We start from the raw sequence: 23,520 nt of genomic DNA on the forward strand, positions 1-23,520 counted from the left end.
AATAAGCCTACTCATAGCTTTATTCCAAACAATATAAAATAGTATTAGCAATCCTTTTTGAGATCTTTAGATAACAGTCATTTTGAAGAATATGGTATATGGTAATACAGTCATTTTGAAGAATATGGTGTGGGGTAATATAGTTATTTTGAAGAATATGGTATATGGGGATATCAGGATTGAAAGGTAATAAATAAATAATCGAAACTACAAACAAGAAATAGTTCAACAGTGAAGAGTACCCTTAACAACAAGCTCGGCAGCATAATGGGCAAGTCCAGCTTTGTTTGAAGCCAAACAAGTATAATTTCCTGAGTGTTGATAACCAATGGAGTCAATATTCAACACTGATGTTTTTTTGCCGAAGGAACCAACGTTGATGTTCAGTTCTGGAGTGATTGGTCTTCCATTCAGCATCCAAGAGAAAGCGACTGGAAGATCTCCGACAGACAGAGTACATTGCACCGATATGGTCTCACCCATGAAGGTAGGTTCATCACCAAAAGTGAAGGGTTGAATTTTTGGTAAAACTAAAATTAATAATTGAGGGTTGGTGAATCAATTGAGACGTTAACAACGTTACGGGACAAAATGGAGGAGGTAGAAATATATAAACTAAAAACTTTCCAATCTATGCATCTACAATAATTGCTTTAATATACCCTTAACAACCAGCTCGGCTGTAAAATGGGACATGCCACCCCTATTCGACGCTAAACACGTGTAATTCCCAGCATGCTGTGCACTAATGGAATCGATGTTAATTACGGAAGTTCTCTTCCCAAATGAGGCGACATTGACGTTCAAATCAGACGGTATAGCTTTTCCATTAAGCATCCATGAGAAAGTTACTGGAGAATCTCCGAGAGAAAGCGTGCATTGGATCGAAGTGCTCTCACCCTCCGAGGAAGCCTCCTCGCCGAAGCTGAACGGTTTGATCTTCGGCAGAACTGGCGAAAAAAGCTTATATTTAATTATCATTGAACGTGCGAAATGGTGGATGCGCCGGGACCATTAATTTGATGTCCAACGTAACAGAATGGCGGATGCGCATACGTTATGTTTATATTATTTCTATGATTCATTGGACTTCGGCGAGATGAAAAACGGAGTTTTGTAGAAAAAGGACATTCGGAAAGACCTAGATAAAAGCCATCATAAAACAATAAAAAATAAAGAGATGATCTTGGATTTGAGAATCGAAGTTACCATGGAAAGGAGGAATCTTTCGAAGTGGCTCTGAGATTCAAATTCAAAATGGGCGATTTGAGGAGGAACTAAAAAGCACAAACCTTATCAGGAAGAAAAAAAAATTGAAAGGATTTAATCACTAATACAACAAAATACAAATATTCAATAAACCATTGACTTGGAGTTCCGCAAGGTACGCTGTTTGGCCCGCCGAATTCGATGCCTCGCAAGTGTACGTTCCAGCGTGGTTATAAGTGACGGACTCTATGGTTAACGATGACGTTCTTCTTCCCATAGGTGAGATTGTCACTTCCGGTGTATTTTGGATGACGTTTTCGTTGAGTTTCCACAAGAAAGAAATAGGCATGTCTCCTTCTGAAGCTGTGCATATCACTTAAACGAACTGACCGGAGTGTACAGGGTTGTCCTCGAAACTGAACGGAGTTATCCTGGGTAAAACTAGCGCAAGATGTTAGGTTATGTTAGGTTAGGATAATTTCTGGTATTATAGAATTGTATAAATTTCATGGTAGATTTGATAATAGAAAGAAGCAATAGCTTTTCCATTAAGCATCCATGAGAAAGTTACTGGAGAATCTCCGAGAGAAAGCGTGCATTGGATCGAAGTGCTCTCGCCCTCCGAGGAAGCTTCATCGCCGAAGCTGAACGGTTTGATCTTCGGCAGAACTGGCGAGAAAAGCTTATATTTAATTCTCATGGAAAGAGCGAAATGGTGGATGCGACGGGATCATTAATTTTACCCAAAGTAACAGAATGGCGGATGCGCATACATAATGTTCATATTATTACTATGGTTCATTGGACTTCAGCGAGATGAAAAACGGAGTTTTGTAGAAAAAGGACATTCGGAAAGACCTAGATAACAGCCATCATAAAACACTAAAAAATAAGGAGATGATCTTGGATTTGAGAATCGAAGTTACTATGGGGAGGACGTGGATCTGAGAAAAATTCTACCATCAAGAAAGTACACAATTTTACCCTTCACGACGAGTTCTGTCGAATAAAAGGACATTCCAGCTCTGTTGGAAGCCAGACAAGTATAATTTCCAGCGTGTTCAGCTCTGATCGAATCGATGTTAACGACAGAAGTTTTCTTCCCGAAAGATCCTATGCTGATGCTCAGATCGGATGGGATAACTTTTCCATTTAGCATCCAAGAGAATTCAACCGGTAAATCGCCGTGAAATAGAGTACATTGTATGGACGTACTATCTCCGACGAAGGACGGCTCCTCTCCAAAGCTGAACGGTTTGATTTTTGGCAATACTGGTGAAAAGGCACATTTTAAATCGGCATAGATATCATGATTGAGCGTCATCTACATCCAGAAAGATACAAACACGATAGCACAGTTTTTTTGAGTGTCACTAAGACAATCTCAAGAGCATAACCATCATTAAATTCAATTTAACTATATTCGATTAAATTTTGACAATTGACATTTATGTAGGCTTGGTTAATCGATCGTCTAGAGGTATGATTCGATTACCTGGCCTTTCGTCTTCTTCTTCGTTACTTTGTTGGATTTGTAATAATTAAATTCTTTTGAATTATTTACATCTATTAACAAAGCCACAATTATACAGTACAAACTCAGTATTGAGAAGATCTTAATTACGTCTTAATTAAGTTTCTCACTACGGTAATGAATTTCGTCTTCAACTCGAGTGTTAATTACTCGAAACGTCTTCGATTATCACGTCTTCGTTGTACTTTAAGTTTTCGGTCGTCTCGTCTTCAACTTGTTCGCGACTCGTCTTAATCTAGTACGCGAAACGTCTTTTCGTCTTAAGTTGACCGCCCGAACTCGACTCGTCTTCGACTCAAGTTAAACTGTGTCTCTACCGATTGGAACTACCCTGTCTCGAATATTGACCTCCCTTCTTTTCGTCTTGGCCACACCCTTAGGGGAAAATACCATCCCCTAGTCCAATAAGAGCTTTGCCGTACCGCCTACAAAGATCTTCGCGGATTCCTGGAAATCGAATATTCTAGAAGGACTAGAACCTGATAAACAGATGTAACACATCTGGTACAACCGTCTTGTTCTCGAGCTTTCCCAACCCCAGTAAGTCTCTTAAGATTTACAACCGACATGACACATCTTCGACACCCCGAAGAATAACACATACTTTTTACATTATGTACAATAACAATTCGTTCCCTGTAAATCAATTGAAACTGTCATACCCTCGACACTAAAAGAAACTAATAGGTCTCCAAGCATCCGGTTGACCATCGCAATCATTTACAGGGAACAATAATTGGATCCTACATTCATAGGTTAACATATCCCACTTATAGGTTAATTAACACTGAAAACTCTGTGTTAGGTTTGTGTTCTATTTCAGAATTTGTCATTGGCATTCTATGATCTAGGTTAATTGATCATTTTTTCCAACAAATACAATACACTATTAACGAGAAGTTATAAGTCTTCTGTTACAAAGTGGACGAAGATTCAGAGTACAGGGTGGGCAAATTTCGATGTTTTAGCACTACAACTTTTAAACCAGAGGTGATAGACAAAATCTGATACCCACTTCTCGATCTCTTTTTCTGAGAAACTAACAAGGGTAGTATTCATTTTTGGCCACCTTCTTTTGTTTTCGAGTTATAAGCGAAAATTGGAAAAATGGCGATATCGAAAAACATTCATATCTCCGTTGATATTGGTGATAGAGCTCTGAAATTTAAACATTATACAGGCACTTTTTCACGTAAAATCCAGTGGCGTACTCGTATTTTCAAAAGGGTTTTTAATTACGAAGCTATGACCCAAAGTTATGTTTTTTTAAATGGGAACACTATATTTCTGTGACATTTTTTGAAAGCTTAATTTTTCCTGATTTCAAAAATATATAACATCATATGGTTCGTATCAATATAAATAATAGAAAATGGTGAAAAACCTTTTTTTACCTAAGATTCTCATTATTTCTATGGTTTCAACTGTTGATGAGCACAGAAAAATTGAGCTTCCTATAACAAGAGTAGTGTCCTTCCATCAATCTGATTATTTCTATGCTTTTTACTAATTTATACAAAATTCGAATCGAGGCATATTTTATAAATTTTTCATCTAAAAATAGATTCGGAAATAACGAAAAGATCCACGGGATCGATTGTTTCAATCGAAAGAGCTGTAATGAGATGGATGCATCAGAAGATTATTTTCATAGGTCTCCAGATTGAATACGCACAGTTTATTCGAAGTCACTTGAACTATTCCATAAGAACTCTTGGCCATAGATGCACCTTTGAAGTGGATACCGCGATCTGCAAAATACCGGGGTTTATCTAAAAGTATTGTTAGGCAATAAATTCACTGGGCCCAAAGGAATTTCTGGAAACTTGGACAAACCTTGTATAATTGAAATATTCATCTTCCTCCAAGTGACTTTGGATATACTATACCAATCCATTTCAAATAGCAGATGAAACAATGCATATATGATTGAACAATTTAATTACGAAGGGAATTACTGAAAATCATGGAAAAAATCAGATCAACGGAAGGACACTTCTCTTGTTATAGGAAGCTCAATTTTTCTGTGCTCATCAACAGTTGAAACCATAGAAATAATGAGAATCTTAGGTAAAAAAAGGTTTTTCACCATTTTCTATTATTTATATTGATACGAACCATATGATGTTATATATTTTTGAAATCAGGAAAAATTAAACTTTCAAAAAATGTCACAGAAATATAGTGTTCCCATTTAAAAAAACATAACTTTGGGTCATAGCTTCGTAATTAAAAACCCTTTTGAAGATACGAGTACGCCACTGGATTCTACGTGAAAAAGTGCCTGTATAATGTTTAAATTTCAGAGCTCTATCATCAATATCAACGGAGATATGAATGTTTTTCGATATCGCCATTTTTCCAATTTTCGCTTATAACTCGAAAACAAAAGAAGGTGGCCAAAAATGAATACTACCCTTGTTAGTTTCTCAGAAAAAGAGATCGAGAAGTGGGTATCAGATTTTGTCTATCACCTCTGGTTTAAAAGTTGTAGTGCTAAAACATCGAAATATGCCCACCCTGTACATAAAAGAAGAATACTATTTACCGATTTCTCAAATGTCAAACTTCCTTGGACTCCAGTAGATAAGGGATAATTCAGGATAAGGAAATTAAACTAAAGAGAAAAAAGACCGAGAAATCCTATTCAAATACCGTTTATAAACAGTTGTGCGGTATAAGACGTCTCCGCAACTTTATTGGAAGCCCAACAAGTGTAATTTCCTGCATGCTCGCTCCCAACAGAATTTATGGTGAGAAGATTTGTCCTTGAGCCTATCTGCATTGTGTTTATCTCGGCAAAGTTGCCGATATCCTGACCGTTCAATGTCCAGGTTATGTTAACAGGAACATCTCCTTTGCTCACGTAACAAGTCAGTTGTGTACTGTCTCCCGAGTTGAGTTTGCCCTCGAAATCAAAGGATAAGATGTGTGGGGGCACTGCGAAACACAAATATTTGCATTTGAAAGCAGTTCAATATATAGGTTTTGACGTTACTTTTTTATTTAATTTTTTTTTAACTTTCATTTTCAATTTTTTTTTTTTTGAGAATTCAATGTTCTATATATACAAGTTGCAAAGATCGATGCCGGATAATATCCTTGTCTAGAATTCTAGTTTGATGAGGAATAAGAATGGGTATAAGGGAAAGAATTATTAGTTCACACAAATGGGCAATCGTAATGTCTTTTCTAACCGTTAACGTTGAGACTTGCTGAATAAGATGAAGCTCCTGCACGGTTCTGAGCAAGACAAGTGTATATCCCAGAATGCCTCGCTTGTACCGAGTCAATGTTAAGCATGCTCACTTTTTTACCACCTCTAGATATAGTTATGTCGTTGAAATCGTCTACCACCACACCGTTCAGATACCATGTTATGTTCACTGGGGTGTCGCCTTTATGTACATTACATGTGAAAGACACTGAATCTCCAGAGTTGATGCTGTCTTCACCGCTGTCAAAATGTGATATTTGAGGAAGAACTGAAAACAATTTGATGCCCAGTATTTGATTATATTGTCGATTATTACTTAGGTGAGGTTATGTATGAGAATTTAATCGGTACCAGTTTATAATCTTGGAAATTCATATTTTAGAAGATATTATGTTTTTTCTAAATTTATAGTTAGGTATCAGAATTCCAAATTTCAGTTTTGAGGCTAAAATAATCGATGCTGAATGACATTCCTACTTTGAATTTCGGTTTCATCGGGAATAAGAAAAAGGAGAATGGATATCCACGTTTGGGAGTATATGAGGTGAGAAGACGACAAACATTAATCTTTCTAACCATTAACATTGAGAGTTGTTGAATAGGATGAAGATCCTGCACGATTCTGAGCTTGACATGTATACACTCCAGAATGTTCAGCTTGTACTGAGTCGATATTTAGGGTGCTCACTTTTTTACCACCTCTAGAGACTGTTATATCATTGAAATTGTCGATTGATACTCCGTTCAAATACCATGTTATGTTTAGTGGTGTATCTCCTTTATGTACATTGCAGATAAATGAAACTGAATCTCCTGAGTTGATGCTGTCTTCACCGCTGTCAAAATGCGATATTTGAGGAAGAACTGAAAATATATGTCGTGCGAATTTGTTTGAAAGCCAATAATTTAATTCATTTCAATGTGCTATCACAGAGCAAATATCTAATATTTTCATGAGAAGCCCGTGTTCCAAAAAAATAGAAGAAATGCCATATTGAACCAGAAAAAGGCCACCAAACCTAGCATACTGTTACACTGAAAGGAGGATGAAGGTGGAAATATAGGTAAAATCCAGAAAACAAAAGCAATAACTATTTCTGACCATTGACATTGAGATGAGCTGAGTAAGATGCTTTTCCTGCCAAGTTTTGAGCAACACACGTGTATACTCCAGCATGTTCAGCTCTAACTGATTCGATGTTCAAGTTGCTTATTCTTTTACCACCTTTCACAATGGTGATATCAGGCAGATCACCAATAAGTTTGTCGTTGAGGTACCACGTCATATTCACTGGAATATCGCCTTTATGTACGGTACATGTTATGGAAACAGGATCTCCAGAATTGATGCTATCATCTTCAGTATCGAAAGGAGAAATTTGTGGAAGAACTGGAAAATAAAGTCCATATAAATTTGGACATGGATCACTAGAATATACATGAGAGTCCTATGCGTATATCTCTAATTAGGATTTGTGATCAGTAGTATCAGATCAGAAGTATGAACATAATGTTTGGTTTAACGTACCTGAGAATGTTGAGGTATTCTTGGGTAAGTTTTGAAGGTTATAAAGAAATAAGTATCAACAGTGAATATATCAATACAGTTGACATGTAAATCGGTAAAAAATGTGGAACTACCAGCTCTATTTTGAGCTACGCATGTGTACGCTCCATCACGTCTATCTTGAACGGAATCTATGGTAAGAGCACTAACTTGTTTTCTGGCCAGTCTTCACTACAGATATATCTGCAGTGTCATGAACCAGATTATATTGATAGGTAAATCATCCTCGTGGGCGTTACAAGAAATTCACCAAAATCAATACTTTCTTCAACATCGAAATGTGTTATATTTGGAAGAACTGTGGATAGAACAACCCTATTATGTCCCAGGAATGTGTATGACTCAGGGAACACTTTTTTCAAAAGTTGAAAGAACTGCTGTATAAAGTTGGAAGAAGACCAACAAAACCAGAAAACTCTTGCTTTCTAGCACCAAACAGAAAAAAATTACAATAGAAGGAGGATGAAGTTGGGATTATATGTAAGATTGAAAAAAAATCAATAACTATTTCTGACCATTGACATTGAGATGAGCTGAGTAAGATGCTTTTCCTGCCAAGTTTTGAGCAACACACGTGTATACTCCAGCATGTTCAGCTCTAACCGATTCGATGTTCAAGTTGCTTATTCTTTTACCACCTTTCACAATGGTGATATCAGGCAGATTACCAATAAGTTTATCGTTTAGGTACCACGTCATGTTCACTGGAATATCGCCTTTATGTACGTTACATGCCAGTGAAACAGGATCCCCAGAATTGATGCTGTCCTCTTCAGTATCGAAAGGAGAAATTTGTGGAAGGACTGTAAAATGAACTCCATGTAAAATTGGGCATGGTTTACGAGAAGATGCATGAGAGGCCTATGCGTATATCACTAATTAGGATTTGTAATCACTAGAAGTAGAAACAGCGTTCATCAAGTTGGTTTTAGAATTAGGTTAGGTTATTTTTGGGTGAGGTTTAATGATAAACAAGAGTGATTATATCAATACCGTTGACATGTAAATCAGTAGAAAACGATGAACTACCAGCCCTATTCTGAGCTACGCATGTGTACGTTCCAGCATGTCTATCTTGAACGGAATCTATGGTGAGAGCACTTGTCTTCTTGCCAGTCTTTACTACAGATATATCTGAAGTATCGTGAATAGGTTCTCCATTCAGGAACCAGGTTATATTGATAGGTGAATCACCCTTGTGGACGTTACAAGTGAGAGATACCGATTCACCAGAATCAATACTTTCTTCAACATCGAAAGGTGCTATATTTGGGAGAACTGTGGACGAAACAATCGCGTTGAGTAAAAAAGCATTAGCCAATGAATAAACATGAACTTGTTAATAATACGAGCCGACAAAGAACCTTGAAGAATACCACTAACACATAAAATTGAAAACTTCGTGTATGGAGAAATGTGAGGGTAATAAAGGAAAAACAGATGTTGTAAAACTAATGAAGTGTTCTTTCTAACCATTAACATTGAGAGTTGTCGAATAAGATGAAGCTCCTGCACGATTCTGAGCTTGACAAGTATAAACTCCAGTGTGTTCTGCTTGTACAGAGTCGATATTAAGTGTGCTTACTTTTTTACCGCCTCTAGAAACCGTTATATCATTGAAATTATCTATTGATACTCCATTCAAATACCATGTTATGTTAACTGGGGTATCGCCTTTATGTACATTACAGGTAAATGACACAGAATCTCCTGAGTTGATGCTGTCTTCACCGCTGTCAAAATGTGATATTTGAGGAAGAACTGAAAATATATTTCGTATGTGTTTTTTTTAACCTGATGATTCATTGAATTGTCGGTTACTTTCAGTTGTAGTTGTTAATATAAAAAAAATTGGTACCAGTATCTTATGCAGAAAAAGGATTTTTCAATTTATCAAAATAGGTTGTTTTTTCATCGAATATCAAATGATATGACGCAATAATTACTATTACAGAACAAATTAACGCTATTTTCATGAGAGGCCTGTGTTTAAAAGTTGAAATAACTGCTATATAGAACTGGAAGAAGACCACCAAACCCAGAATACTGTTGTTTTCTAGCACCAATCAGGAAAAAAATTACAATGGAAGAAGGAGTTGGGAATAGTTGATAGATCCAAAAAAGAAAAGCAATAAATATTTCTGACCATTGACATTGAGATTAGTCGAGTAAGATGCTTTTCCTGCTAAATTCTGTGCAACACATGTGTATACTCCAGCATGTTCAGCTCTAACTGATTCGATGTTCAAGACACTTATTCTTTTACCACCTTTTACAATGGCGATATCATTTAGATTACCAATAAGTTTGTCGTTAAGGTACCAAGTCATGTTCACTGGAATATCGCCTTTATGTACGTTACATGTTAGTGAAACTGGATCTCCAGAATTGATGCTATCTTCTTCAGTATCAAAAGGCGAAATTTGTGGGAGAACTGCAAAATGAACACTCCTTGTAAGTGGACATGGTTTACGAGAATATGCATGAGAGGCCTATGCGTATATCACTGATTAGGATTTGGCATCACTAGAAGTAGAAACAGCGTTTATCAAATTGGTTCAAGACATAGGTTAGGTTATTTTTGGGTGGGGTTTAATAATAATTAAGAAATAAGTGTGATTATATCAATACCGTTGACATGTAAATCGGTAGAAAACGATGAACTACCAGCCCTATTCTGAGCTACGCATGTGTACGTTCCAGCATGTCTATCTTGAACGGAATCTATGGTTAAAGTACTTGATTTCTTCCCAGTCTTTACTATAGATGTATCTGCAGTGTCGTGAAGAGGTTTTTCATTCAAAAACCAGATTATATTGATAGGTGAATCACCCTTATGGACGTTACAAGTAAGGGACACTGATTCCCCGGAATCAATACTCTCTTCAACATCGAATGGTGCTATATTTGGAAGAACTGTGGATAGAACAACTAAGTATTAACAAATGAAAGAAATGGCGAATATGACCAAAATATTATTGCGAATTTTCTAGGTACAGAGATGGGAAAAAAAGGGGAAAATCATTTGATGCATCGCTACTGGCGTGAAATAACAAAACTAAGTGTTAATTTATCGGTACCATTGACATGCAAATCTGTAGAGAAAGAAGAACTGCCGGCCCTATTCTGTGCCAAGCATGTGTACGTTCCAGCGTGTATATCTTGAACAGAATCGATGCTAAGAGCGCTGGTTTTCTTGCCGGCCTTCACTATGGATATAACTGCAGTATCGTAAAGTGGTTCTCCATTCAGGAACCAGGTTATGTTGATAGGAGCATCGCCTTTGTGTATGTTGCAAGTGAGGGATACTGATTCCCCAGAGTTTATACTTTCCTCCACATCGAAAGGTGCTATACTCGGAAGAACTGTAGATAGAGAAACTAAAGTGAGTAAGGAACCGAAAGGGAACCTTGGGGAACACCGCCAACACCAACGATCATCGTAAAAACTGAGATATAGTGAATTTCGGGGTAAGAGATGAATTAGGAGGTGGAAAACAGTAGGAAATTGCTTTAATACCATTGACGTGTAGTTTTGCAGAATACGAAGCTTTTCCAGCAATGTTTTCGGCAAGGCAAGTGTAGTCTCCATAATGTATACTTTGAACAGGATCGATAGTTAACGTTATGACTTTTCTTCCGTTTCTCATTGTCGTAATGCCTGGTATACCTTCGATGCTCTTGTTGTTTAGTAACCATGACAGTTTTATTGGGAGGTCACCCTTATGTGCGTTGCAAACTAAAGATACTGAATCGCCTGAGTTCACGCTTTCTTCACCGAAATCAAAGTGGTTGAGTTGTGGGGCAACTGGAAGTATGACATTATTTAAATAAGATTTTGACGAGGTTTAGAGGCCCATGCGTTAGTTCATACAGGGTGTTCTACAAGATTCTTAACAAACTTTGACATATGATGGTAGAGGTCATTCTGAATTTTTTACCCTTTGAACAAAGGCCCGATTCGTTTTCGGCACTTCAAAATTCATAGACCAAAACGATTTCAGCAATGTTTCAGTGCCAACGTTTGGGATTGGATTTTAAACAATGATTTGATACCAGTAGATTTAGAACATTACAGTCAATTGTGATCGTTATAGAGCCATGATTACTAACTTTTTCATTCCTGAATTGAACAACCATGATGTCCAGGAGCTTTGATTTCAACAAGACGGCGCAACATGTCACACAGCTCGTGCCACAATCGATTTATTGAAAGACACGTTTGGTGACCGCCTAATTTCACGTTTTGGACCTGTGAATTAGCCTCCAAGATCTTGTTATTTAACACCACTAGACTACTTTCTGGGAGGCTATGTAAAGTCATTGGTCTATGCGGATAAGCCACAAACCCTTGACCATTTGGAAGACAACATTCGCCGTGTTATTGCCGATATACGGCCACAAATGTTGGAAAAAGTCATCGAAAATTGGACGTCCAGATTGGACTACATCCAAGCCAGCCGTGGCGGTCATATGCCAGAAATCATATTCAAAATGTAATGCCACAAGATTATCTTGCGGATAAATAAAATTCATGTCAATCGAATAATCTGTAACGTTACAATTGCCCATGAGACTCTAAAGACTAATTTCTAGGGGTGGTTTGGCTTATTTGGCAACAAAACTCCTACCCAGGTTTTTACAAATTTAATAAAATCAAAATATACAATGATCGATCCTTTTCACTCCAAACAAATAATAAAATAGAAACTTAACTTAATACGATTTTAAAAGAGTTTCTCTGCTACTAGGATGGAACCTCTTCTGTAATTTATCTTCAGCCTTCTGAACACCAGTTCTTATCAGGAAGCTATAGTACTCCAGTCCTCATTCAACGAAGTTGGTGTGATAATGCCAGGTATTTTGCAGGAATTCTTTCAGATTCAGGAACTAAAGTGGTCTAGCATACGTACTATTCCAAATTCTGTATCTCAAGGAAGTAGTTCTTGATATTTTTCAATCCCAAGAAAGGTTCCTGTTCTAATCCCACGGGAGGTTTCTTCGTTCTAATCCCACGGGAGGTTTTCTTCGTTCTAATCCCACGGGAGGTTTTCTTCGTTCTAATCCCACGGGAGGTTTTCTTCGAGGTTTTCTTCGTTCTAATCCCACGGGAGGTTTTCTTCGTTCTAATCCCACGGGAGGTGCGAGAATCCCGACACAATTCTCGCCGATAAATAAGATTCCGAGTCTCAAATTAAACTAATAATGACTGAAATCTAAATCTACCACTAAATCTACTTATTCTTGCTGGAGTCTCAATCATCATTGAAAATCCTTCAGAAAATTCTCTCCAGGAACGCGCATCTGCGATCCCACCGATAGTACCCGATTTGATACGATTAATTGACAAATTACCGCGTCTTCAAAAATTCCAGTAGCGTAACATGGAATGAAGCGTGCAAAATCGTTGCACACACCTCTCACCAGGAAAAAGAAAAAAAAATTTTTTTTTTTTTCTTTATGTATGAATATCTCAAAAACAAAAATACTCGATGGCATCAGATCAAGCACAGCACGTCAAAAGAAAACATACTCCGACTTGTCAACTGGAGCAAATGATAAAAGTTATAATTAGTGTGATATATCACAAGGGAGAATTCCGCAAACGTACCATGTCTTACCCAAAACCTATCGAATGTAACTAATTTGAAATATGAAATGCCAAATATTATGACCAATTGCTGAAGGCAAGTTGAAAAAAAATATATATCGAACAAATAGTCAACCAAATTTAGAAACGACCTGAGCACTAAGGAAAAAGGAAATGAGGGAAAAAGTGAAACAGACTTCAGTTGCCTAAGGCTTCTCTCTAAAAAACGAAAGAGAGATGAGTGTAAAGGAGCTCAATGAGAACTTCTTTACACCCTAAATATTTAAATTACTCAGAGTTGAGTGAAAAAGGTGAAACAGAAGTCGGTTGCTGAAGGCCTCTCTCTAAAAAACGAAAGAGGGATGAGGATACTTCACACTGATGTGAAACACCATCATCCTACCGATTCTGGAAAGTCATGCCCAAACGACCTATCGTCAAAAATCTCAATATTAATTTCAGCCACTGCTACTAGGAAGTAAACAGTGCTGCGGTTATAAAAATGAAAACTAAAAAAACCGTCTCAACTGAACAAAAGTGAATGAATTTAAAAGGTGCCGTCGCACAACAAGAAAAATCTTCCTGGCACCCGAGACGAAGGTGAACCAGAAAGGGGGAGCATGGAAGATTTTTAGTTTGAGTCCAAAATTTTCAAAAATGACTCCATCATTCTATGTTTCTTGCATAGAACGATGTCAAATCCGATAATGAAACTAAATTGAGGTAAATCCAAAATTAGCAAATATAACGTCAAATCCGGTAATGAAACTAAATTGAGGTAAATCCAAAATTAGCAAATATAACGTCAAATCCGGTAATGAAAAGGTAAGGTAAAATCGATATTTATCGACCACGAAAAAATGCGATACCATTCGACAAAGTAGGTAAAAGATAATTAACGCCGTCTGTGAAAAATCAGCCATAAATGGCTCAAAATAGTCAAATAATGTGTACAAAGATGTTTTGCACTGACGTGTATATGAATCAACTGAGCTCAAGGATTCACTTCCCTACCTCCCTCTCCATTGAAGTGATATAACTGAAAGTTCACAGCAACGTTAAGTTGGGCGCCAGCAAGTATATAACTTGCAACGATAACGATAAGATAAATGAAAATTGAAGGAAAAATAGGGAAACGGGAAATTGCAACAGTACACAGAAAATAAGAAAAAAAACTGAATCTTTACAGACCCAAAATAATAAATTACTCCAAAGTATGCTCTCAGTTACGCCAAAATTAATTTGCTCTGCATATCTAAAAGACACTTCAGTCAGATTAACAACAACTTTAAAGGTAAATATAAGTAGTATCCATACTACAACGATAAGATAAATAGTAGCCACCACTAACTAATAGTAGTGCTACAACGATAAACGATAACAGTAGCCACGCTACAAAGATACGATAATAGTAGCCACGCTACAAAGATACGATAATAGTAGCTATGCTACAAAGATACGATAATAGTAGCTATGCTACAAAGATACGATAATAGTAGCCATGCTACAAAGATACGATAATAGTAGCCATGCTACAACGATAAACGATAATAATTGTCAAAAAATAAATGAAATAAATAAATAATAAATCTAAAAAGAAAAACATATAATCTGTGCATCTGGAGCAAATTTAGGAAGTAAAGGTTAAAGGCAAAAAGGAATTATTCATCATCGTCATCAGTTTTGTCAAAATCGGTAGAAACATAACCACGGGTCAGATCTAGTTTTATGTATTTGACATGGGAATTGCCAAGGTCAGTCCTGTTCAAGAAATCTGGATTATTCATTTTATCAGACAAAATAAACAATAAAAACAATTATATGTAAATATACAGCTACAAAAAAAATATATCACGACACGTGTGGTCAATCTGATACCAACGAAAAATATCAAAGACGAGACAAAAGAAAGAGAAAAAGTTAAACAAAGATAAATTATTACTTTAGAACTGAAAAGGTCGAAATGACAGGAGCAGTTGCCAAAATTTTCGGGCCTCACGTTGTTGCGCCAAAATGTGTAACGTTACAATTGCCCATGAGACTCTAAAGACTAATTTCTAGGGGTGGTTTGGCTTATTTGGCAACAAAACTCCTACCCAGGTTTTTACAAATTTAATAAAATCAAAATATACAATGATCGATCCTTTTCACTCCAAACAAATAATAAAATAGAAACTTAACTTAATACGATTTTAAAAGAGTTTCTCTGCTACTAGGATGGAACCTCTTCTGTAATTTATCTTCAGCCTTCTGAACACCAGTTCTTATCAGGAAGCTATAGTACTCCAGTCCTCATTCAACGAAGTTGGTGTGATAATGCCAGGTATTTTGCAGGAATTCTTTCAGATTCAGGAACTAAAGTGGTCTAGCATACGTACTATTCCAAATTCTGTATCTCAAGGAAGTAGTTCTTGATATTTTTCAATCCCAAGAAAGGTTCCTGTTCTAATCCCACGGGAGGTTTCTTCGTTCTAATCCCACGGGAGGTTTTCTTCGTTCTAATCCCACGGGAGGTTTTCTTCGTTCTAATCCCACGGGAGGTTTTCTTCGAGGTTTTCTTCGTTCTAATCCCACGGGAGGTTTTCTTCGTTCTAATCCCACGGGAGGTGCGAGAATCCCGACACAATTCTCGCCGATAAATAAGATTCCGAGTCTCAAATTAAACTAATAATGACTGAAATCTAAATCTACCACTAAATCTACTTATTCTTGCTGGAGTCTCAATCATCATTGAAAATCCTTCAGAAAATTCTCTCCAGGAACGCGCATCTGCGATCCCACCGATAGTACCCGATTTGATACGATTAATTGACAAATTACCGCGTCTTCAAAAATTCCAGTAGCGTAACATGGAATGAAGCGTGCAAAATCGTTGCAAATCCATCGTTGTTTTATTGCAATTTAAAGTTCTATAGCTCTAAAAAAAAACACCCTTTATATCTTACAGCGCGGTCACCCATTCTATACTGATCCAGCCCAACATTGACCATCCAGGAGATGTTAGCAATTTCTCAAAAACCTCCTTTTAAGCAACTTATCAACAATTTTCCAGAAGAAACGAAAAACCCAACGAAAAAAGTAAAGCACCGACAAAATATCATCGAACAAGGGTCGGGAAAGGAACGGATAGACATCATGCGAAGGACCATAAATGTACCATTAACGTGCAGCTCGGCGGAGAAGCTCGACGTTCCAGCGTCGTTGCGAGCGACACAAGTGTAGGTTCCGGCATGCCTCTCCTGCACAGAATCGATGCTCAGAGTGCTGGTTTTCTTTCCGGCCTTCACTATGGACACATCCATCGAGTTGCGGATGGGCACTTTGTTCAGCAGCCAGGTTATATCGAGGGGCGTATCGCCTTTGTGCACGTTACAATTCAACGATACCGATTCTCCGGAGTTGACGCTGTCTTCTTCCAGCACGAAGGGGTAGATGTGGGGCAGGACTGCCGGGAGAATTATTGTTTGTTGAGCGAACTAGAAGATTTTAATCAGGGCTGGCCCTAACGAGTCGCGAGTTATTTGATGGGATGGAAGTGTAACGAGGGTGATTTTGATTGTTGAGGGACTTATTCTTAGGGTAGGCGTGACGAAAAGCGGTGCGAATTGATTTTTTTAAGGACTTTTGTGCTGCAATTAACGGAGTGTATAGGATGGTCCAAATTTTATGTGTAATGACGGGATTTCCTAGTTAAAGATATATGGATGGCATATTTTCAGCTCACTTTTTGAGACGAGAAAGAAAGTACAAAGCGTATGCCGATATGGAAAAATCCAATTTTCATTCAAATCTCGAGAATGAAATAAAACATTTTCGAGATTTGAACCCAAAATTGGATTTTTCCATTTTAATCAAAGCTTCATAATTTTCATATTCTTGATGCATTCACTTTGAAAATAGTAATTTACGTAACAAGTCCGGAAAATAGGGTTTTTTTGGAGGAATAGACAAAATTCCAGGACGAGCGTAAGCGAGTCCTGGAAGTCTGTGAGTCCAAAAAAACCATTTTCGGGCGTGTTGCGTACAATATTTTTTCGGCAACCATGTAAAATAACACTATCGCTGCTGCTTTCCATATTTTATTGCGATTGCGATCAAAAAAACATGCAAATTTTTGACAACTAATTTCATATGAACTGTCAGCCGTTATCTCGGTTGCTTTGGATTCTATGATTCTTTTCCGGCCTAGTCCGGGAAGTACGTACTTTCCGGACGTTCCGCGAGTCCTGGAAGTCTGTGAGTCCAAAAAAACCATTTTCGGGCGTGTTGCGTACAATATTTTTTCGGCAACCATGTAAAATAACACTATCGCTGCTGCTTTCCATATTTTATTACGATTGCGATAAAAAAACATGCAAATTTTTGACAACTAATTTCATATGAACTGTCAGCCGTTATCTCGGTTGTTATGGATTCTATGATTCTTTTCCGGCCTAGTCCGGGAAGTACGTACTTTCCGGACTAGGCCGGGAAATGCTACTTTCTCAGAGAAAAAGCGTCCGGGAAAAGAGCACTTCCCGGACGGTTGCCGAAAAAAGTTATTTTTATGAAATCTATCTTAGAACCTGATAAAAAAATAAGTTTTTCACAAGTTCTCAAATTACAATACAAGTTATGATTTTTCTCATGGAGATCTATTATTCAGACTTCTCATAACTCAAAAACTCATGGAAAACTGTCTTTCTCAGCATAACCATCAGATTTTCTCCCGAAAATGAAAAGAAATATCGATATCAAAGGAGTAGAAAATGTGCCATCTATTTTTATCTAACTGATGTAGTTCCAGAGATTTCCACATCGAATTATAAACTACCCTATACAGGGTGATTCACCGCGATGGCCTATTAGGAATTTATGGGAAACTGATAATTTTGTACTGAAAAATTGCCTGTTGGGGTTTGAGACAATGATCCTTCTGCCTAAAATATTTTTTTATTTCTACAACTTACGGTTATACCGAAAACTCGACATTTCAAGAATTGTAATGAATTATTCGTAATTGAAAATTGTATTGGTTTATGGATTTCTCAACAATCCCAACAAAAAATTTGTTATAATTCATGAAATGTAAAATTTAGTTATCCAAACATCAAATTTTAGTTTGGTTTCTTTTTGTGTTTTCCGACTACTCCACACAATTGCTGTTTTTACTCATTTAGTGCTCTTCCTCGACAACTTTTGAAGTATTTATTTTAGGTATAGAGTTTGCTTCAATAACCCCTACTATTTTTGTACGACTGAAATAATGAAAAATATAGGTCCCAATTCGAAAATCTTGAGTTTTGATAAAATTGAGTTGACCAAGTTCATAATTTTTTGTGTACATTTTTGGTCCAAACCTCAAACAGTCTTATGATACTACGTATCCGCAGAATCAAAAAGATAAAAAAATGTTCGAAAAAAGCTTTTTCTGCCGATAAATTGGAAAAACTTTATAAGAATCCCATTAATTCATGAACCGTTGAGTTTTTACCAAGGTTTGGCACATTGCTGAAATTGTCATAAGAAGTTGTAGAGATCTGAAAATATTTTAGGGGGAAAGTTCATTGTCTCAAGCCCTAATTTGCAAATTTTCAGCACAATATTATGTTTAGTTTTCCATAAACGTCTAATAGACCATCGCGGTGAATCACCCTGTATATACACATCGCTAAAGTCGAGCACCTAAAAAAAATTCAATTCGAATTGATTTTAAACGATCATGCGAGTATCCACCATAATCAAAATACCATTGACGTATAATTCAGCAGAATACGTCGCTTTTCCAGCAGCATTCTCCGCCAAACATGTATATACTCCATGGTGCACACTCTGCACCGGATCTATGGTGAGAGTGATCACCTTCCTCCCCATCCGCATGGTCGAAACACCCGGTATATCTTCGATGCTCCTATTATTCAACACCCAGGCTAGCTTGATGGGAAGGTCACCTTTGTGCGCGTTGCAGTTCAAAGAGACCGAATCTCCGGAATTGACACTTTGGTCACCAAAGTCAAACGGTGTCAATTGTGGGGAAACTGGAAGTTTGATTTCGGTATTTTTGAGTTCTGAACGAAGGTATTGCTTTGGTTCAAAAAGGCCCATGTGTTATTGGCTCGAATTGGAATAAAAAAATCAAAAAAGAAGTAAAGTAAATGAACATGAATCATGATCAGACGGAAAAATATATTTGGTTACAAAATGGCGAATGCGTCAGTTTCATATTTTATATCTTTTAACTTTCCAATAAGTTTCTACTTTGGCATTGTACTCGTATCATTCCAAAAACCTCCTCTGGATTGTACTCAACAACATTCCACAGTTTAATGGCAATCGGATAAATGATGTAGAAATACAGAAAGAACAAACACACAATATCATAGGCATATGTAGAAGAAGATTGATAACGATTTGGGTTGGAGTACATAAATAGAAAGGATTATCCAGGATCAGAAGAAACAGATAAAGAAACATATAGTTAAAGTACCCTTAACGTTCAACACTGCAGAATAAGAAGCCTCTCCAGCAGAATTTTTCGCAACGCAAGTGTAGGTGCCAGCATGTTCAGCTTGCACCGAATCTACACTCAGAGTGCTTATTTTTTTACCAACCATCGCAACCATGATCCCAGGGACGTTTTCGACTGTTTTATTGTTTAGGTACCATCGGATTTTAACTGGTAAATCGCCTTTATGTACTGAACACATCGTAGAAACCAAATCTCCTGAATTAGCTGTATCGTCTTCAAAGGCAAAGTGAGAGATTTGTGGGGCGACTGTAAATTATCAAATAAAATACTGATTTGTTTCAGCCATTACTAAATGAATTTGATCATGATCAAAATAAGTTTAGTAGTAAAAACATAGAAAGTATAAAACTTGTTTTAATGCAATGGGATGTTGAATCAGATCTTGAGAGGCCCATGTGTGGCAAGAAGAAGAATTTAAAATATATCTATGTTCCAACAACAGATGTATACTTCGTGAAAATAAACCAATAATTGATTTCCAAATGCGAGAGATGTCTCCTAAGGTTCGCTTCGTTGTGGACAGAGTATTCAGGATTTTCAGAAATTAGGAACTACATATTATCCAAAACTTTACCGTTAACAAATATATTTGTAGAGTAAGACGCCACCCCAGCTGCATTTTGAACCAAGCAGGTATACTTCCCAGCGTGTTCAGCCCGTACAGAATCTATGCTTAGAGCGCTCATCTTCTGTCCAACTCTGGACACTATTATGCCAGCTACGTTCACTACAGAAACGTCATTCAAGTACCAACTGATATTGACAGGAAGGTCGCCTTTATTTATAGAACACATTGTAGATACTGAATCGCCAGAATTGAAGGTGTCTTCCTCGAACGAAAAGTGGGATATTTGTGGAATCACTGGAAAAATACGAATACTGAATTTGAGAGGCCCAATGTGTTAAAGTCTTTGTTGAAATTCACCATTCAGTGTTGATAATTTTGAGTAAGTCATCTGTCATTATATAGGAGATAAGGATTAAGGGGAATAAAAATGAAAACTAAGAAAAAAAATGTTTTCCCCAAGTACCATTGACATGGAGGACTGCAGAATAGGAAGCTTCTCCTGCTGCATTCCTTGCTAGGCATGTGTATACTCCTGCGTGCTCAGCTTGTACGGAATCTATACTCAGAGTGCTTATTTTCCTGCCGTGCATAGAAACCATAACGCCAGGAATGTTATCGATTGTTACGTTATTCAAATACCACATGACCTTGATCGGGAGGTCGCCTTTATGCACCGAACACATCGTAGATACCAAATCTCCTGAGTTGGCGGTGTCTTCTTCGAAAGCGAAATGAGATATCTGAGGGGCAACTAAAAAAAATTTCAGATAGTAAGGTTGTTGAGGAACGACAAGATCGACCCAGAAAAGAAGAAGAAAAACGGAAACACCGCACATTAAATTAAGGACCAAGGTTAGGAAATAGTAACAGGAGGATGTTTGGTCAATTTTTCACTTCAAACTCGTTATTACAAAGCTCAAGATTGCCGACAAGGATTCAATTGGCCCAGAATATGAAGAGCACAATCAATAAAACCACTCCATTTACCGTTGACTTGTAAAACGGCTGAATAAGAAGAGGATCCTGCAATGTTCTGTACCAAACAGGTGTATTTTCCAACGTGTTCAGCTTGAACGGAATCTATGCTCAGAGTACTCATTTTCTTCCCAACCCTAGACACTACAATGCCATCTATAGTGTTTGCTGGTACTTCGTTCAAGTACCAGGAAATGTTCACAGGTAGATCACCTTTGTGAATCGAGCACATTGTGGACACTGAATCGCCAGAATTGAAGGTATCTCCTTCGAACGAGAAGTGAGATATTTGTGGAATCACTGAAAATGTGAAAATATTTTTGTTGAGAGGCCCATGTGAAGCTGATAGTCATAGAAATGCTATTAGAAAGACTTTGGTTATATACTGCATAAACGGTTGAAAAATGACAAAAGCAAACAATTTTAACAGCGTTTCCAAAGTAAGTATAAACGCCAGATCTATTCAAGGCACTGTATTACTCATTAGGATATAAATTAAGATTTTAATAAGGTTTTTATTGCGCTAGTTATCATGTCTGTGTCAATTTCAATTTATTTTTGTGTCAACCATAGATTACAATCAACCATATAGTGATTCACAAAAACTAGACGACCTAACCACAACTAACCTATCAAACTTCAAAAATCAAGAAATCCAAATATTCGAACGGAATCTGAAAATTGTTGTTTGGATGGAAATGTAGCAGGATTAAAAATTACCACTAAAATTGTACCGTTCACGTTGAGATTCGCTGAATACGAAGCTTCTCCAGCAGAATTTTTCGCTACACAAGTGTAAGTTCCAGCGTGCGTTTCCGTCACAGAATCTACTCTCAGAGCGCTTATTTTACTGCCAAACATCGATATGGTTATACCATCGATGTTCGAAGCGGTTTGGTTGTGCAAATACCAAGTGATATTGATCGGCAAGTCTCCTTTATGAATAGAGCACATCGTGGAGACCAAATCTCCAAAGTTGGCTGTGTCTTCTTCGAAAGCAAAATGGGATATTTGCGGAGCGACTAAAAAACATCAGCGAGTATTAAAAACGTGATTTTGGTCTGAATTTGGGTTTGAGAAGGCCCACGGTTTATATTGTTCAGTTGGATATTATTTTGTCTCTTTGTCATGAAGAATTTATTTCAGTAGGGATGTTGGGAACATGATATTGAAGAATTCATTTACGAAAATGGAAGAAGATATAATCTAGGTAAAAACACCACACATTTTAGTTACCATTGACGTTAAGAGTAGCAGAATACTGAGCAAATCCTGCTTTATTTTTCACCAAACATGTATAGACTCCTGAATGTCTTTCTTCGACAGAATCAATACCCAGTGTAGTCATTTTTTTGCCAGCCTTAGTTATCAAAATACCTTCCGTGGTAGATATCGTTAGATTGTTGTGCAACCACTCAATTTTCATAGGTAGATCACCCTTGTGTACGGAACAAGTCAGAGATGCAAAATCTCCTGAATTGACAGATTCATCTCCAAATTCAAACGGAAGAATCTGAGGCGGGACTACAACAAAAATTACGTTAAACGAAACAGACAAACAGGCTTGCAAGGAAATGTCTAAGGAGGGGAGAACAACCGAAAATCAGCCTTTAAAATACCATTGACGTGAAGATTGACAGAGTACCGTGCCAAGCCTGCTTTGTTCTCGGCTGTGCAAGTGTAGGTCCCCATGTGTTCAGCTTGCACAGATTCAATTGTTAAGGTGCTAACCTTTCTTCCTGCTTTAGATATCATAACACCTGATGAGCTTCCTACAGTTTGATTGTCATGAGACCACGATATGGTTAAAGGCAAATCTCCCTTGTGCACTGAACATGTCAAGGAAGCCAGGTCTCCAGAATTCGAAGATTCCTCTCCAAAATCAAATGGAAGAATCTGAGGGGGAACTGAAGAAAATAATGATACTTGAGAGGCCCATGGTTACAACAATAAGATGTTATTAAGATGTTAAAACCTGTATGTATTCAATAGTAAATAATAAGGAGTTATGAGAGGAAAATAAAAAGGATTTTTAAATGTGAAGTTGTTCTATCTGATCAAGGTACCATTGACGTGTAAATCAAAGGTAAAATGCGCTTTTCCACACTTGTTTTCAGCCAAACAGGTGAACGATCCAGCATGTTCCGCTTGAACAGAATCTATGCTCAACATGCTGATCTTTTTGCCAGCTTTGGATACCATTATTCCGTTCTTGTTGGATACGCTTTCGTTATTGTGTAACCATACGATGTTCACTGGAAGATCACCCTTGAGGACGGTACACGTTAGGGATGCTGTTTCTCCAGAATTTACCGCTTCGTCGCCAAAATCCATGAGAACAATTTGAGGAGGA

The 23,520-nt window shown here is 37.3% G+C and overlaps 1 protein-coding gene across 50 annotated transcripts in view; it reads right to left on the reverse strand.

Moving 5' to 3' along the window:
• The window catches only part of LOC123680141 (Down syndrome cell adhesion molecule-like protein Dscam2), a 109,506-nt gene that overhangs the window by 25,809 nt on the left and 60,177 nt on the right, over positions 1-23,520 (reverse strand). For 7 of the 50 annotated variants that reach the window (XM_045617883.1, XM_045617882.1, XM_045617870.1 and 4 more), the window contains exon 9: positions 10,608-10,892. The exons of 19 other annotated variants lie outside the window; for them this stretch is intronic. In XM_045617883.1, coding sequence (XP_045473839.1) covers positions 10,608-10,892 — 285 coding nt within the window. Of the gene's footprint in view, positions 1-5,940; positions 6,229-8,520; positions 8,806-9,000; positions 9,289-9,673; positions 9,962-10,607; positions 10,893-16,273; positions 16,562-19,582; positions 19,871-21,179; positions 21,468-21,901; positions 22,190-22,786; positions 23,075-23,520 lie in introns of all 50 variants that reach the window. 24 more of the 50 variants (XM_045617866.1, XM_045617876.1, XM_045617887.1 and 21 more) reach the window with 9 other exon arrangements.

The sequence above is a fragment of the Harmonia axyridis genome, chromosome 5 (assembly GCF_914767665.1).
Source record: "Harmonia axyridis chromosome 5, icHarAxyr1.1, whole genome shotgun sequence".
In the NCBI taxonomy this organism is placed as follows: Eukaryota; Metazoa; Arthropoda; class Insecta; order Coleoptera; family Coccinellidae; genus Harmonia; species Harmonia axyridis.